The sequence below is a fragment of the Vicugna pacos genome, chromosome 7 (genome assembly GCF_048564905.1).
Source record: "Vicugna pacos chromosome 7, VicPac4, whole genome shotgun sequence".
Lineage (NCBI taxonomy): Eukaryota > Metazoa > Chordata > Mammalia > Artiodactyla > Camelidae > Vicugna > Vicugna pacos.
Window position 1 is genome coordinate 80,635,162 of NC_132993.1, and position 13,166 is coordinate 80,648,327.

The 13,166-nt window shown below is 37.1% G+C and overlaps 1 protein-coding gene across 3 annotated transcripts in view; it reads left to right on the plus strand.

The window, feature by feature from the left end:
- The window catches only part of SUGCT (succinyl-CoA:glutarate-CoA transferase), a 550,122-nt gene that overhangs the window by 45,132 nt on the left and 491,824 nt on the right, over positions 1–13,166 (plus strand). For all 3 annotated transcript variants that reach the window (XM_006198531.4, XM_072965240.1, XM_072965239.1), the window contains exon 7: positions 11,087–11,178. In XM_006198531.4, coding sequence (XP_006198593.2) covers positions 11,087–11,178 — 92 coding nt within the window. The remainder of the gene's footprint in view (positions 1–11,086; positions 11,179–13,166) is intronic.

Below are 13,166 nucleotides of genomic sequence, written 5' to 3' on the forward strand. Positions count from 1 at the left end.
TTTTTCCTCAAGCATAGGGGTAAATTAAATGGTTTTCAGGTTCCTGTTAGAACTCATATAGTCTATTATCCCCTGGATGTGAATATACAAATACTTTTGCTTTATCCTTCTTTCTGCCTCTATCTATAATAATCTATCTACCTACCTACCTACCTACCATCTTTCTATCATCTATATCTTCTATCTAATCTATTTACATTTTTATGAACCATAGAAGAGTAAGACACAGACATGTGATGCCTCTTTCCTCATACGTTTTTCTATTTGTATTTTATAAAAACATAGCATTCTGTTATGTAACCGGAGTACAGTTACCAAAATCAGGAATTAACATTGAAACAGTATATACTCTACAAACTTACCAATAATTTGTCAGTTATCTCAATCTGTTCTTTATAGCAAAAGAAAACCCCAAGTCTTTATTGGATTCAATTGTCATGTCTCCTTAGCCTCCTTTAACCTGAGTCTATCTTTGTGATTCTTGAATCTTTCTGGGCACTTCATGGCTTTGACACTTTTGAAGAGTGCAGGTCAATTATTGAGTAGAATGCCCCTCAGTTTGGATTTTTCTGATGTTTCTTTATGAGTAGATTCAGGCCAAATACTTCTGACAGCCACGCCGCAGAAGCGATGCTGAGTTCTTCTCAGTGCATCGTATCAGGTAGCACCAGCAACCATTGCTCGCCATGTAACCTTGGTGATTGGGCTAAGATGGTGTCTGCTAGGTTTCTCCAGTGTAAACTTATTGTTTTACTCTTTATGGTTAAAAGAATATATTGTTGTTCCCAATACTTTGAGACTATGTAAATATTACGGTACTTGCTCAAACTATCATCAACTATTTTGATCATAGATTGATGATTCTTGCCTGAGTTTACTAGAGTATGATGTTGGTAAGTAGAGATTTTCTAATCCCATGATTTCTTTTACATTTATTAATTGACTTTTTTTAAAAGCTTTTTTTTACGATTTCTTTTTTTTTAAAGTGGAGATACTGAGGACTGATCCCAGGACTGTGTGCATGCTAAGCATGTACTCTGTTACTGAGCTGTTTCTCTCCCTGTTGTTAATTGACTTTTTACTACAAGGAAGAACTCTCTGTTTATATCAGTGTGGACTCTTGTATTTCTGTTTTATTTAATCAGTTACAGTTCCTTTATTATCATGATTTATTTTGATGCTCAAATTATCCATATTTGGCCAATAGGAACACCTTCAAGATATCCCTTGTCTATTTTTGCTATGTTCTCATCATCCTTTGAGCACTTTCTTAAGTTTTGGCACAAGCTGTTCCATGTTTATTTAGGTTCTCTCCCCCAACCCCCTCCACCCCAGGCCTGGAATTGGCCATTTCTCTGAGGAGCCCTGGTTCCACTGAGTGGGGAGAATGGTATTTTAAGAACCAAGATCTGAACACTAGATGTGCTCATAACTGCAAATTTTTTGAACCCATTAGTTTATTCTACAAGTGATTCTTTTAACCAGCACCATTACATGTTATGCAGCTTTTCCTGATTTTATGTTATTTATTTCTCTGTTTTTGGCTTTGGTGTAACTATGTGTATTTACTTATTGAGGAATCATTGCTTACTCAGAAGTCTGCACTTTTGGAAAGACTTTAATTGTTCCCAACTTTGGGCAGTTCCAAGATTACTGGATTTTGTTTGGTATCTTTCTTACTTGGGTAACTTTTATTCTTTTGTTTCACTGATCTCTATTAAATAAAGATGTAGACTGCACTTAATTGAGTACTTTTCTCTTGGCAATGGAACAAGGCTAAAGGTGATTCTTGTTAATTTGTTACTCAGTTGAGTTATCCATTTATCTGGATTTGATTTGAGATGATGTTTAGTCTTTGTAGAGAGGTCAGTACTGAACATTTTTGGGTTCTTTGCCTAAAATGTCCTTTTACAGACTGACGTAGTGCTGCTATTTGGAGTGTGGGAATCTAGCTATAGGGAATTGGTTTTACATGAGAGTCTGGCTGGGTTTTTATTTTCTTTTCTACTCATACAGTGTGTTTTATATTCCTGTCATTTAAAATTTGACTTTTCTTCTGAAAATTAAAACTATATAGCAATGATGATTCTCTTTTATTCTTTAATAACTTTATGGGGCATCTGTTAGAATGTGAGCTGCATTTGTCTTGTACAGAATGTTGACTCTTGGAATATAGATGTAACTGCTGATAGTTTCTTTTGAATAGATTTCATGAAAATATATTTGAATTCTTAATTTGAGGGCAAATTCTGCCATTTATTTTCATTATGTCAGTGTGGTTTATAATACTTTTTTTCTTCCCTACTTGAATAAGTTTTCTGGGATTTAGGACAATCTGTGTGTGTGTGTGTGTGTGTGTGTGTGTATTCTCACATGGTTGTGGGTGTAGTTAAAGTCACTGTTAGCAGGATGCATTGGTATATTCATCAGAACTTTTGCAGTTGTAGACTTCATTTGGATGATGAGAATTTTGAAGACTTTTTATTTCTTTTCCATAAAAAACACAATGTGTCTTGTAGGCAAGATAGTATCTTGATACCCTGTTACCCCTAACTCCTGTCTATGCTGTAAAAACATTTATTTTGATAGTTTATGTGAAGACTATCATAGGCATGCATGAAGTAGTATAAAATACAAAAATATGTATCAGTTGGGTGACAAGTGTTTGTTAAGTTTCTACTACTGTCTGCTTAGTGTTATACTAACTAGTTGGAGAAAGTTACAAAAGATAATATCCTAATTCTGCCATTCCTTCTTCATATATTGGCTGGGGAACTTCTATAAAAAATAATGTTCCCCTCATCAACTATTTGATTCCTTAGGATATAGATTATTTAGTAAAGGCAGGATAGATGCAAATTCTTTCCATTGTCATAATAATGAATTTATTCCCTAGTGTCCTCCAGGGGTGACTGATGATTTAAAAAAAATCATTATGAACTCACATAATTTAACATACTTGATGTATTTTAGTCCACCCCAGCTATTATTCTTATTGATACTCATAATCATCTCCTCTTTGGCCAGTCGGGGCTTTTTCACGTTGGCTTCTGCGTCCTTTTGACATGACTAATGGTCTTTGATAGCTTCCTTGATCTCTGGTATAACAGGATAGTCCAGGTGCGTTTCGTACATTTCCTGCCCCATCCTGGAATCACTCATTTCCTCAAGGAATCTTAATTCCTTTAGTGGGAAATGGTATTCAGAGGCCACAGTCTGGGTCTAGGGAAGCTCATTGCAACTGGATTAGTCTTTGCTTCTAGGCCTTTTCAGTGGACAGGTAAGGAAATTTTTTTTAAAATAAAATGCATCATATTTTCATAATCTATCATTTTAATTCAGAAACAATTTACACACCAGAAAATGAGCAGAGAAGAAGCAAAACCCAGACATTTGTATAAATTTTGAAGAATTACATTAGTTATTATGAAATATTTTATTGCCTTCTCCTTTCAGGTAAAAAAAGTCTATCGTTGGAGTTTCTATAACTACTGAAATAGTAGTAGTAGCTCTCTGGCTAATAGCCGTGACATTAACTCTAAACATACTCCTGTTTTGTTTTTTAATTCATTACAGGAGAAGCGCTAGTCCTCTTAGAAACCTCCTTCTTTCTTATCCAAATAGCCCCTCATTGAATAGGTCTTTATCTTAAAGAGGACTACGTTCGCCAGAAGGATGGAGGAGATGGGAGTCACAAGTGAAATGGCCTGTGCAGAGGCCCAGAGGAATGAAGGAGCCTTGTATGTTTGGAGAACAACCACACTAAGTATGAGTCGTTTCGGAGGAGTGGCAGGAGATAAGCTATATGGAGTGGTTAGGGGCCAGGTCACAAAGGACTCAGTATATCATACTAAGGACTTACTAGTTTTATCCTGTAGGCAACTTAATAAGAATTTAATGGGGGAAATGACTTGATTAGAATTACATATTTGAAAGGCCTTCATAGCCATGTGAAGAATAAACTGAGGCAGGCGGACAACTAAATATGCTCTTGCAGAGCATAAAGGTGTAGATGGATTTGAGCATTATTTGGCAGATCAAATAATAAGGAATATTGATCTATTGGATATGGACAGAAAGGGAAAGAAGAGGCAGGATGACTCTTAGGGGTCTGGATTGTGCAGATGTGTGGGTGATGTTTCATTTAGTGACACAGTGAAGTGGAAGAAGGAGCAGTCTGGGCTGGTGGCATGTGGGTGTGACTGGGGTGGGATGATCAGTTCTGTTTAAGGCATCTTCAGCTTGACTTCTGGTGATGTCCATACATGCACGAAACGTCTTTTTGTTTAAGGACCCAGACTTGGGTTAAGATCCTAACTCTGCTACTTCTTTTCTGTGTGTCCTTGGGTAGGTCACTTAACCTTTCCAAGCCTCAGTCTTCATACTTGGAAAAAAGAATTAATGGTACCTAACTTCATAGAGCTGTTTTGTGAATTAAATGGTCTGATGGGCTAAAACCTAAGAGTGTGTAATACACAAGAACTTGACAAATATTGCCATTTTTATTCTAGGTATGGGTGTTGTCAGTATCTTGTTTGGGGCCATGGTATGGAAGAGATTCATTAGAGAGAACACAGAGAATAAGAAGAGAAGGGGCCAAATATGGACTATTAGGGAAAGTCAACAGTTGAACCTGGGGAAGTTAGGTGCCCAGGCCTTCCCACTCTGTCTTCTGCCCCGCACAGGTTATTTCAGGTGTTATTAGAGGAAGGACAGTTTAATCTTTGCCTTCTAGCCAAAGACTAAGTGATAAGTTAGTTAAGTGTTGAGTAAGATGAGTGTTATTTGTATTCTGCAAGCTTACTTATTCACATTCATTCAGTTATTGAACACGTGTTTACTGAGATACTGGTAGAAATTTTCCTAGGTGATGAAGGTGTTGCAGAGAGCAGACACCTAGGTTACAGCTCTCATTGTGCTTATACTCCAGGGAAAAGACAGATATTCATCAAAAAAATAAAAATATCAGATTACGATAAGTGCTTTAGAAAAAATGAAAATATGATAAAATGCTAGAAGGTTCCTAGGAGTCTGTTTTATATTGGTGGCCAGATAAGGTCTCTTTGAGGAGGATGTATTGATGATCAGCTAGTAGTAGCTAGCCACGAAGGCTGGATGGAGGAAGAACACTCTAGGTGGTTGCAGAGGCCTCAGGATGGAAATAGGCTGTGGGTGTTTTCAGAGAACAGTAGGAAGGCAGTGGGACTCAAGGTAGAGGGCAGTGGGAAAATTGGTGAGATTGGGCCAGAGAGCAGGCAGTGACCAAGCCACGAATGGCTCTGAATGCCAGGAAAAGGAGTTTGCATTTACTGTAAGTGACTTGGAAAGCCCCGGAAAGCTTTAGTCAGGAAAGTGAGACACTCTGATTTCCATTTTAGAAAGATCACTGATCACAAGAGGCAGGCATGAGGTAGGAGACCAGAAACAGGAAGCTAATGAAATAGTCTAGATGAGACATGCTTTATTATTTTTTTTCTCTCTTTTCCTTTTGTTATTGGGCCAGAGCCCCACCCTGAAGCTCTTTGTTGCTTGGAAGACTCAAAGCTGCCCTGGAACTGATCCCTATCTGGAGAGTCGTCATGATGATCCAGGTGCTGTGGGCCTGGAGCGGAGAGATCCAAGCAGCGATCACCTGTCAGGGTCCTTAACCTGCCTCTTAACTAGGAGTGCATGACTGGGGTTTAAGAGTATAAGCATGTGTTCAGTACTTTCTTCTGAGGAGAGTTCATAACTGCTCACCGGTTTGTCAAGGGGACTTTTGACCTCCCACAGGTTAACCTTTGATAGACAGTCTGTTAAACACTGCGGGAGATGTCCTAGGAGTTACAGAAAACAGAAGCACCAATGGGAGCTCCTGCTTTCCAAGAGAGAAAAGGGAAACAAGTTAGACACGAGCAAAAAGAAAAGTGAATGAAACCAGGAGTGGGCAGGCCAGATCATCTGGTACTCAGATATTAAAAGATTAAAAATTGGCAAATATTAAAAGATAGGAAATCTTTTCCATTTAGTTTCCTTCCCTCGCATTTTAACTTAGTAATTCAAGTTTTGCTTTATAGGCAATGTTCATAGAAGCCACAAGATGGCGAGATTGCTCCTTAAAATGAATGTAAGTAAGTGGGTGGGGGAGTGGAGAGAGAAGAGAGAAAGGGAGGGAGAGAGGGAGAGAGAGAAGAAAGTTGTTTCTCTCTGATTTTCCATAACCTCCTTAATTTTCCTTACCCCCTTATTTGAATATAAAATAGAACTCACATGCTCAAGTTTTTCCTCTTTATTTTGGATTTTGATCATAGTTGTTTTTGGAATTGTAAAGCTAAAAAGTAAAGTTAAAAAGAACTGTCTGGATTCCATACTTAACCATTTTTTCAGCACTTTGTTAAATTATTGATAAATAATTCAATCTTTACATTGCCAGCAGAGTCATCTTTGCAAAATGCCATTTTGGTAATGTCAGTTTCCTGTTTTAAGATTTTTAATGTATTGTCACAGGTATTTTTTGATGGTACTGGTTGTCAGTATTTAAATAGTTAAGGCAAGTAAGTGTAAGGTGAATGGTGGAATAATTTTTGACTTATATTGCAAAAAATGTATATATTTTATTATTGTCAGGTTTCTTTTCTAAAATGAACGTGTGCTGGTTCCCAAGTAGAAAAACTTTTGCTTTTAATGGATTATTAAACAATATAATTGCAATGCTTAGTTCATCATTTCCACATACCTCAAGGCAGTTTTCATTATTCTCAATATTTTGTGGAAAGGGCAAGCTACTATATCTATTTTTAGGATATTAATCAATGCATCTTTATTAACCAAGTATATTTAACTCTCAGTGTAAAATGTACTTTGCTTATTCTAACTTACCAGATTGAATCCTCATAATATATCTATGAGATAAATGTGAATGCTGTGGACACTGAGGTTCAGGGAGATTAAATGAGTTGTCAAAGATTTAGTAGTTCACGGAGCTATAACTTGAATCCAGATTTTTTTTCAATCCTAAAACTCATCCTTTTATTCACTATGCCATACTGCCTCCATGAGAGTAACTATTTATATTTATCTTTAACAGAAATACTTGGAAGTTGAAATTTAAAGTAGTTAGGATATTTATGCCTCCCCCTTGTAAGCTGAACAAGAGAATTTGTATCGCAAGGCAAACATTATGGTGCCCTTTTACTTAGCAAACTGTTTCCCTGAGCGTGTTCTCCTGCGGGCCTTTATTTAGAAGACTTCATTTAGACTTGTGCTGGTTGTGAAGGGCCTCTGTTTGTCCCACTGGGGACATCTGGGCTCCTGGCCAGAAGCCTGAGCACCTGATTTTCCCTACCTAGAGTGGACTGAAACTAATTCCTTCTCTTGACTTCTTGTTAAGATAATAGGTGTTTCATGAGCACATATGGTGGAGCTTCTCTACTCCTGGAGGCCTGTTTTATGCTGGGGTACCAGTGGTTTAAAAACCATTGTGTTCAAGGCTGAAAGTCTGGTCCAGAATGCTCTTTATAGCTGTAAACTAGCTGCTCTGGAATATAATTCTTTGAATATTTGGTAGAATTCACCAGTGAAGCCTCTGGTCCTGGATGTTTGTTTATTGGGAGATTTTAGATTACTGCTTTAATCTCCTTACCAGTAATTGGTATATTCAGATTTCCTATTTCTTCATGATTCAGTGTTGAAGTTTCTGGAAATGTATCCATTTCTTCTAGGTTGTCCAATTTGTTGGTGTATAATTGTTCATAGCAGTCTCATATGATTCTTTGTATTTCTGTAGTGTCAGTTGTAACCTCTTCTCTTTCATGTCTGGTTTTATTTATTTGAGTTCTTGATCTCCTTTTTTTTGGTGAGTCTAGCTAGAAGTTTGTCAATTTTTATCTGTTCAAAGAACCAGCTCTTAGTTTCATCCATCTTTTCTGTTGTCCTTTTAGTCTCTATTTTATTTATTTCTTCTCTATTCTTTGATATTTCCTTCCTTTACTCATTTTCGGCTTTATTTGTTCTTGTTTTTCTGGTTACTTGTGGTATAAAGTTAAGTTGTTTGAGAAAGATTTCTTGATGTAGAAATTTATCACATGAACTTTGCCCTTAGAACTGCTTTTGCTGCATTCTGTAATTTTGGTATGTTGTATTTTCATTTGTTTGTTTTCATTTGAAAATCATTTGTCTCAAAGAATTTTTTGACATGTTTGTTGTTCAGCAGCATGTTGTTTAATCTCTACATACTTGTGAATTTTCTAGTTTTCTTCTTGTAATTGATTTCTAGTTTCATGCCATTGTGGTCAGAAAATATGCTTAATGTGATTTCAGTCTTCTTAGGTTTATTAAGACTTGTTTTGTAGTCTAACGTATGATTTATCCTGAGAATGTTCCATGTGTGCTTGAGAAAAATGTGTATTTTGCTGCTGTTGGATGAATGTTCTGCAAATGTCTAAGTCCATCTGGTTTAATGTGTACTTCAAGTCCAATATTTCCTGATTATTTTCTGTCTAGGTGATCTACCCTACTGTTACTGTATTGCCGTCTTTTTCTCCCTTCAGGTCTGTTAATATTTGCTTTATATATCTAGGTGCTTCTACATTGGGTGCATAATTATTTAGAAATATTATATCCTCTTGTTGGACTAATCCCTTTATCACTATATAATGATCTTCTTTGTCTCTTGTTAAGTCTTTATCCTAAAATCTATCTTATCTGATGTATGTATAGACACCTCTGCTTTCTTTTCATTTCTGTTTGCATGGAATATCTTTTTCCAGGCCTTCACTTTCAGTCTATGTCCTTAAAGCTGAAGTGAGTCTCTTATAGACAGCATATAGTTGGGTCTTGTTCATTTTATGCATTCAGTCACTCTGTCTTTTGATTGGAAAATTTAGTCCATTTACATTTAAAGTGATTATTGATAGTTATGAACTTACTATTGCTGTTTTGCTAATTATTTTCTGGTTGTTTTGCAATTTCTTTGTTCCTTTCTTTCTATCTTGTTTCTTTCCTTTGTGATTTGATGATTTTCTGTAGTGGTATGCTTAGATTTCTTTCTCTTTCTGTTTTGTGTATCTATTATAGGCTTTTGCATTATGCTACCATGAGGCTTACATAAAACATCTTATAGCTATAACAGTCTATTTTAAGCTGAAAACACCTTAACTTCAAATGTACACAAATGTTTTACATTTTACCCTCTCCTCCAACATTTAATGTTTTTGATATCACAAGTTATATCTTTTTAATATCGTGTGTTCATTAACAAATTATTGTAGTTATAGCTGGTCTTAATACTTTAAATTTTCACCTTTCTACTAGAGTTATAGGTGATTTGCCCACCACCATTACAATATTAGAGTATTCTGAATTTAACCATGTATTTATGTTTGCCAGTGAGTTCTATACTTTCCTATGTTTTAATGTTACTAATTAGCATTCAGTTTGGGATTTCCTCCTAACTGTATGGTGCTGTGCCCAGAGTAAGTTTATGGTGAGAATGTCTCAGCCTTTCCTACCAGTTTCGATATGGGCATTTCCTCTGTTGCCCAGTGTGTAGGAGTCATTCAACTGGATTTCTCCAGTTTCTCAGTTTCCAGATTTCTCTCAGAAGGAATTGCCCTGAGTGTAGCTCTACACTCATTGTGTCTGTGGGAAGAGGAAAATGGCCTCCTATGTCATCATTTTGATCAGAAACAAAACAGAAAAAAAAGCCTCTTCAGTTTCTTTATCTGTTAATTTGGTTGTCTTCTTTACAGTTTATTTATTTAGGGGGATAATTAGGTTCATTTATTTACTTATCTGATGGAGGTGCTGGGGATTGAACCCAGGACCTCGTGCATGCTAAGCACGTGCTCTACCGCTGAGCTATAACCTCCCCTCAATTTGTTTGTTTTTTAAAGGTAATTGTTTTTATATAACAAGCATTCATTCAGTAAATGTTATTGAATCTCATTCCAGATGCTGGCAATAGAGCAGTGAATTAAATAGATAAAACCTCTAGAGCATAGCTTTAAGTAGGGAGGATACAGAAAATAAATAAACTATATTATATATGTTGTGGTGATAAGAGATATGAAGTTGACTATAACCAAGTAAGGGGAATTAAGAGTGAGAAGGGAGTGTGACCTTTCACAAAAGCTCTTCAGGGAAGGCCTCCCTGATAAGGAGACATTTGAGAGCAGAGTTGGAGGATGTGAGGGAGTGAGGTATGTGGATATGTGGAGTGAAACAGAGGGAGAACGTTTGAGAAGCAAGCAAGATATAGGGGATTTAGAGACAGATTCATGCAGCTCCTCATACAACTTTTATTATTCAACAATAGCACCGGGACTGAGGAGAGCAGGAGAAAATATTTTTTGTGTTCTCTTGATTTTTGCTGATGGGCAAAAAAAAAAAAAAAAAAGTGATATCTTTACCTTCTCTTTATAATCCTAAAAAGTGCTGTCAGGAGATGTGATCATTTTATTTATGTTCAAATTTTCAATTATCAGTTATATTTTTTTGCATACTTGAGAAAATATGTGAATGGAGCCTAGGGAGACATTGTTTTGTTTTCCTTTGTATGCTGTTTTGTACAGAGCAAGAGTAGCAGATACCTACTGGAGAGTGGAAGGTGAGTTGGCTGAGTGAATCAGGCTGAAGCATAAAGGATTAAGGAGGGGTGGAGACTGTGCACATTGGAGAATTTATGCCCTGTGCAAAGGGAAGAGCTGTTACTTAACTCTAATTGATTATTACCATGTGAGAATGTGAGCCTCGTTTTGTATTTATTTTCAGGTTTTTTTTTCAGGAAAAGCCAGAAATTTGCATTTTATGTGCTATCTCCTGAGTTTTGAATGCTGGGAACTAAGTAAAAAACATTTCAAAACAGTCTTTAGGCCAGACAAAACATTCATGCAAGGGGAATCTGGCCCACAAGTCAACAGTTTGCAACCTTCTTGGGTATAACACCATAATTAAATTCTCCTGCAATTTTACTGCTTCCTTCACGGGACAGTATAGATCTGATAGTTACAAAATGCCGCAGGGTTTCTGGACACAAGTGGTTTCAGCACACGACTGTGCTGCTGCTCTCCCTGCGTGGTGCTGACTGTATCTGTCCTTGCTGCCCTAGGGTATGGTCAGACAGGTCCGCTGTCTCAGCGCGCTGGCTATGATGCTGTTGCCTGTGCTGTCTCTGGGCTAATGCACATCACAGGGCCCGAGGTAGGTATCCTTATTTAGAATGTTCATAAATTCCCCCCTATTTGTTCCAAAGGGATTTTCATCTTTACTAACCCATAGGTTTAAACATGAGCTGATTTCAGAAAGAAACCACAGAAAGTGAATGACTTTACAAATGGAAGTATTCGTTACGAATGTACTTGAGGCTAAATGTCACTATGGCCTCGTGGAAAATAACAATCGTTTTAGCAAGAATCAATAAATCAGGTGGCAAACACATTTTCTGTATATGCTATATTATTCAAGCTCAGGGTGGGCACCTTCATGTGGCTTAGGAATGTTCCTTCTGTGTAGTAGATGGCTGACTAGACTGCTCCACAGAAGTCCATTTCTAACAGAGTACCTTCGTTTGTCATATATACAGAGTGGAGGGTTTCTTTTTTCTCTCTGGAATATTATAAATGCTTACGTATTTTAAAACTTGTTACTTAACACCTCAGGTGTAGTTGTGTCTGATTGTTACATGCGTTAGCTTCTGACAGTGAAAGAATTGTTTGATTTCATCACAATCCTTCTCCATTGATGGTAGGTTGGGAAGCTCCTAAAAAGTATATAGATGACCAGAATGTGGTTGGTTAGATCAAAGACTCTTAGAAAATCGACTTTTGGGGAAAAGTGAGAATATCAGTAAGTAAAGTCAAAAAAAAAAGTATGAAAGCTTAGTGAATAAAAACACTGGAAAACATCCATTTCCAAGACAAATTAGATTGGTAGCCTTAAAAAACTTTTTTCCAGTAGGTGTTCCTTCTTGGAATTATTTTCTTTAGTTAATTCTTCAGAAAATACTGCTGCAGTATTGGGATAAACTGACCTCAAGTCTTCTTTTTTTTTTTTTTAAAGACTTCTTTTATTTTAAAGTAGGCATTGGGATTTCAGTGACTTAAAATATATGTTCTTTTACTTTCTTTGTTTCATTTCTACAAATCTTAGAAAGAATGTGTGTGGCTTTCTTTAAAATATTCAAGGACACTGATTTTCTTTGCATCCACTGAGAAAACAGAACATGGACATGTATCTCTTTGCTCTTTCCCAAAAAAGTTCTTATATGTACAAGACATTTTTGCAAGTGGTTTTAGTTAAGAGCATTGTACTCAACTGTGAAGACATGAAAAACTCTGGGGCTTTTAGATCTGTATATTCAAATGTGAGAATGAATTAGCTCAAAAACAACTGAGGGGAAGGATTCCGGTAGCTCCTTTAGTACACTGTGCTGTATTCTGACAGGGATGACCACACAGCATGTGTGCAACCTTATTATTTACCAGCCAGTAACTTATCTCTTGTGAATCCTACTCAGGCGATTTTTGTTCTGGCTAAGGAAATAACAACAAGCATTGTTTTATGTACTTTACGTCTATTAAATTAAATAAAGTTAATTTCCTTACACTATTTCCTTCACATAGACCCGCCTCTCACGTCTCAGTTCATCTATCCAATGAATGGTTATGGTACACATTCCCTCTGTGTGCTGGGAACTGTGGGCACTGGGGATTAAACAGGCAATAGGGTAGACACAGTACCTAAGTGGAGAAAACAAAAGTTAACAGGAAAAAATATCAAACAAGTAAAAAGAGCTCTGAAGAAGAGTACAGGGTGCTGTTAACACAGAGGGCAGTGTGCCTCAGGCCATCATAATACTTCCAGAGATCTCTGCAAAACATGGTTGAACAGGAGAGGTGAAAGCAGCCTGAAGAGAATCAGCCTGTGCTGGGGGTTCCCATTAAAGGACTCGTCTTCCCCTGATGTCAGCAGTAGCATGACGGTTCACTGCGCCTCTCAGTAGAGGCTGCACGGGAGGGATCACTTCTGAAAGCCCTGGCTAATATTTTTAACCAGCCAGTGCAGATGCACTATTACCAGTTATATCATGTTGCAGGTGAACATTTATCTGCCTGCACAGCTGCGTACTTGTGCTGTAGCATCGCTCCACGTTGTCGGATGACTGATTGGATCCCAGGCTTCCCTGTGGT